Genomic DNA, 4843 nt, shown 5'->3' on the forward strand with positions numbered 1-4843 from the left:
GAGGCACTGGGGAGGGACAGGGGTTAACAGCCATGCTCTGCTGCAGGGCCACACTGATGAGCTCTGGGGTCTCTGCACACATCCCTCCTTGAACCGCTTCCTCACTTGTGGCCATGACCGGCAGCTCTGCCTGTGGGACGGGGAAGGCCATGCACTGTCCTGGAGCCTTGACCTTAAGGTAGAACCTTGGACCCCTGGGTCCCCTGTGCCACCTCACCATGACTTCTGTAGCCATCACTCCTTCTCCAACATTTCCTTTCCTTCTGCTCCTTGGGCAGAAGGCACTGGTATGACTGCACCGGATGCTCAGATATGAATCCTTCTGTACTGATTGGGAGAAACATATTCATCCAGTGCTGTCGAGGCACTGCCTCTTCTCCCCTCCCCCAGGATGCCTAAGACCTCTTCTTGGTCCAGCAACTAAGTGGTCAATCTCCAGCATGGCTGGGGGCCTCAGTTCTAGTGGTTAAATGTTTGAGTAGCACCCTGTTTCGGATCCAGTGATGATCAGTCTCCATCCCAGATCTGTCCATTCTCCACCCCCACCCCTATCACTCCTTTAGAGAAGGAGGCCTGGAAGTTCCCCCATCCCAGATCTCCTGTCCTTTCTCCACCTCCACTCCCCATCTCCTCCTTTAGAAAGGAGGCTTGGAAGTTCTCAGGGAATGACAAGGTGTCCATCCTGGTTCCCTTACTAGGAAGGCATCTTCTTGAATTCACCTTCTCCCCCTCCCAGGAGACTGGTCTCTGTGCTGACTTCCACCCGAGTGGGACAGTTGTGGCTGTTGGACTGAACACAGGGAGGTGAGAGGAGCCAGGACTCCTGGGAGGAAAAGGAGGGAGGTATGGGAAGGGTTCCTGGTCACCAGGGAGTGGGTGAGAGTGACCTCTCAGGAGCCTAGCTGTGCCTCTCCACTCCTCAGAGCTTCTTCCCTACTCTCCTGTGGTAACTGGTTTTGCCACTAACCTCTCTCTGCCCTCCCAGCCACTCTCTCCCTCAAACCTGGGAGTGGAAGGAGTGGAAGAGGTGGCATCCCAGGATAGAGAAGCAACAGGAATGGGAGGGGCCTAGGGGAGATGGACAGGGAAATTACAGGCTTCCAGTCTCTACCAGGCCCTTGTAGTCAGCTCCTGGGTTCTCTCTTATTTTATTATTATTATTTTTTTAAAAGGTTTTTGCCATAAAGCAGGCACACTCACTAGAGAGAGACAGTGAGAAGGAGAGTGAAAAATCCTCTCTGGGGGAAAGGTCAGCTGCAATCCCTTCTTCATTCTGCTTTCCTTGGATCTTGGGTACACACACACATGTGCCCAGCATGATTTTCAAGGTGGTGAGTCTGGGACGTGAATCGCAGTCAGCCATGTGGGAGTTCAGTGCCATAACAACCATGCTACCTGCTGGTCCCTAAGTCCTTGGTTTTATTATCTAGTTGTATGACTTCTTTTTCAAATGGCATCAGAAGTACTTCAGCTTTTTTTTGGTTTTTTTTTTAGAGGTTTTTACTACAGGGCACGTGGGCTCGCCAGAAAGACAAAGAGAGACAGAGAGACAGAAAGGGAGAAATCGCCTCCCAGGGGGGATGGCCATGCCGCAATCCCTTCTCCTCCATTCTCCTCTCAGGATCTTGGGCACGCATGCACACGCGTCTGGCGTGAGTTTAAGCCACCGGGTCTGGGACTCAAACTGCGGTCGGCTACATGGGAGTAAAGCGACATAGCCATTATGCTAACTGCTGGTCCCCCCGGAAGTGCTTCAGCTTTTATTTGCCCTTAGCTCTTATTTGCCCTTAGCTCTTTCCTATTTTCTGGCATAATAATACAATAGTGGGGCTAACCCGTGGTGCGGTGATTAAGGTGGCTGGGTGCCACATGGCTGACCATGCAGTTTGAGTCCCAGACCCAGTGGCTTAAAAATACCACATGCTGGGACCAGCAGGTGGTGTGGTGGTTAAGGCACTGGACATTCCCAATGGCTGACCATGGTTCAAGTCCTGGACCTGGTGGTTTGCTTTCTCACTTTCTCTTTCTCTCTGTGTCTCTCTCTGGTCAAAATAAAATAAGTAAATGAATAAATAAAATTCAAAGTAATTATTTTTTTTAATTTATTTTTTAAAGACCTTTTTTTTATAATTGTTTTATTTAACTTTATTTATTATTTATTCATTTGTTTATTTCAATTTGACCAGAGAGGGACAGAGTGAGAGAGAGAGAGGGAGAGAGGTGAGAAAGCAAGCCGCCAGGTCCAGGACTTGAACCATGGTCGGCCATGTCAGAAGCCAGCGCCTTTAACCACCATGCCACCTGCCGGCCCCTAAAGTAATTATTAAAAAAAAAAAATACCACATGCTTGGGGACCAGGTTAAGGCACTGGACACTCTACATGACTGACCATGGTTCGAGTTCCAGACCTGGTGGCTTGCTTTCTTACTTTCCCTCTCTCTCTCTGGTCAAATTAAAATAAATAAAAGAATAAATAAAATTAAATAATTCTTTAAGAAAAAAATCCAACATACATGCCCAAAATTCCAAGGGAGGAACAGATGAGGGAAGGGATTGCAGCGTGACCATTCCCTATGGAGAGTGCTTGCTCATCTCCCCCCTCCCACTCTGTCTCTGGTGACCATATACTCCTTTTGGGGGAAAAATGCAATGGCAACCTCTCTTTTGCAGCATATCCTTTCTTTGTGTGTGTGTGTGTGTGGGGGGGTGTCTCTGGTTTTCCAGCTACCACCCTGCCCAGGGCAGCCTCTCTGGAGGTCTCTTATATTTATTTAATTCCATTTGTTATTATTTTTTAATTTGACCAGCGAGAGACAGAGAAAGGGAAATGGAGAAAGCAAGCCACCAGGTCTGGGACTTGAACCACGGTTGGTCATGTGGGAATCCAGTGCCCTTAACCACCACGCCACCTACCAGCCCTACATTCTATATTTTTGCCTTCTTATACGTTTCTTTCCCTCCCTTCCAGGTGGTTGGTTTTGGACACAGAGACCAGAGAGATCGTGTCTGACGTCACTGATGGCAATGAACAGCTTTCAGTGGTCCGGTACAGCCCAGGTGGGAACCTACCCACCATGGTCTTAAATCTATCCCTGGCCCTTCCCTCTCTGAGTGACTCTCTTTGCAGATGGGTTGTACCTGGCCATTGGTTCCCATGACAACATGATCTACATCTATAGCGTTTCCAGTGATGGTGCCAAGTCCAGCCGTTTTGGTCGCTGTGTGGTGAGGAAGCTGGGGTGGAGGGTGGGTCAGGTAACAGCAGGTAAACTCGGGTCTGGTACATTAAGGGAGGGTCTAGGGATGGGAAACTGCTACATTTTAAAACTCTTGATCTTTGCTCCCAGGGTCACTCCAGCTTCATCACTCACCTTGACTGGTCCAAGGATGGGAACTTTATCATGTCCAATTCTGGGGACTATGAAATTCTTTACTGTGAGTGGCAGTCGGGGAGGAGGACATGGGGAGAGGGTAATTGGAGTGGGTTTTATTTGTGGGAAGGGGATGATGGTGGGTGGTGGCTGCTGGTTGGGAGGGGATGAAGAATACTTGGGGAGCTCCAGGCAGAGGAGCTGTCAGGGAAGTGGAAATGCGGTTAAAGTGGAATTGGAATTATACACAAAAGAGAAAGTATCTGACTTGGAAAAAAGGAAAATCCACATAGGAACTTTCATACCATCTCTTGTTCCCATAAGAACTTGAAGGAGTTGAAAAATGTAATAAGAAAAAAAGCTGTTTTGAAAAAGTTCCATGGTGGGACCAGCAGTTGGCATTATGGCTATGTCGCTGGACTCCCATGTAGTGTACTGCAGTTCGAGTCCTGGACCTGGTGGCTTAAACTCACACTGGGCACGTGTGTGTTCATGCCCAAGATCCCAAGAGAAGAATGGAGGAGAAGGGATTGCAGCCTGGCCATCTCCCTTGGGGGGTGACTTCTCGCTTTCTGTCTCTCTGTCTTTGTGGAGAGTGCATGTGTCCTATAGCAAAAAACTCTCAAAAAAAAGAAAGAAAGAAAAAGAAAAAGTTCCATGGCAGGTATGGAGGGGTTGACTTACGGAGACGGAACTGAGATGCTGTTAGAACTTCAGCGAGGACTCAGGAAGCACATGGGGTATTTCAGCCCAGGGTGGGGTGGGTGGGGGCTACCACTGGGACCAGATCATAGGCCAAGGCCTCCCTTCAAGCATGCTTTCCAACCTGGCCTCCCCTAGCATCTTCTCCACTGGGGGCAGCGTGAGAGCTTAGCGGGGTGGGCTCCCTCTTCTCAGGGGACGTGACTGGAGGCTGCAAGCTGCTGAGGAACCGCTATGAGAGCCGAGATCGGGAATGGGCTACCTATACCTGTGTTCTGGGCTTCCACGTCTACGGTGAGCAGGGGCACAGAACCCTGCAGGAGGGATAGGGGGAGGAGGTGGCGTTTGCCCTGGACTTAGAATGCTGGGTGTATGTCATGGGGTGGGCATCAAGAAACCAGAAGATCCTGCCCCGGAGGTCCCATTGGGCCTCTGGGATGGGAAAGATTGCCTGGAACGCAGCCGGTGGGTGGCTGCTCTGCCGCTGCTTGAGCGCCGGAAACCGTGCAGCTCTGGGCGGTGGGTGGAGGTGTGGGGGGAGGTTGGGCTGAGGCCAGCCGCTGTGTTAGGCGTGTGGCCGGACGGCTCCGATGGAACCGACATCAACTCCCTGTGCCGCTCCCACAATGAGCGCGTGGTGGCTGTGGCCGACGACTTCTGCAAAGTGCACCTTTTCCAGTACCCGTGCGCGCGGGCCAAGGTGAGGCCGCCAGGGACCGCTGAGGCCGGCCGGGCGGGCCTGGGGGTGCGGCTGGGGCGCGCACCTTACA

The 4843-nt window shown here is 51.0% G+C and overlaps 1 protein-coding gene across 1 annotated transcript in view; it reads left to right on the plus strand.

Moving 5' to 3' along the window:
• Positions 1-4843, plus strand: part of EML3 (EMAP like 3) — a gene marked incomplete at its 5' end in the record, with an annotated part of 10699 nt that overhangs the window by 5403 nt on the left and 453 nt on the right. The window contains 7 exon segments of the mRNA XM_027774982.1: positions 47-178; positions 737-804; positions 2969-3057; positions 3128-3225; positions 3348-3435; positions 4269-4367; positions 4643-4818. Of these exon segments, the coding sequence (XP_027630783.1) occupies positions 47-178; positions 737-804; positions 2969-3057; positions 3128-3225; positions 3348-3435; positions 4269-4367; positions 4643-4818 (750 nt within the window).

The sequence above is a fragment of the Tupaia chinensis genome, unplaced genomic scaffold (genome assembly GCF_000334495.1).
Source record: "Tupaia chinensis unplaced genomic scaffold, TupChi_1.0 Scaffold000502_1, whole genome shotgun sequence".
Lineage (NCBI taxonomy): Eukaryota > Metazoa > Chordata > Mammalia > Scandentia > Tupaiidae > Tupaia > Tupaia belangeri.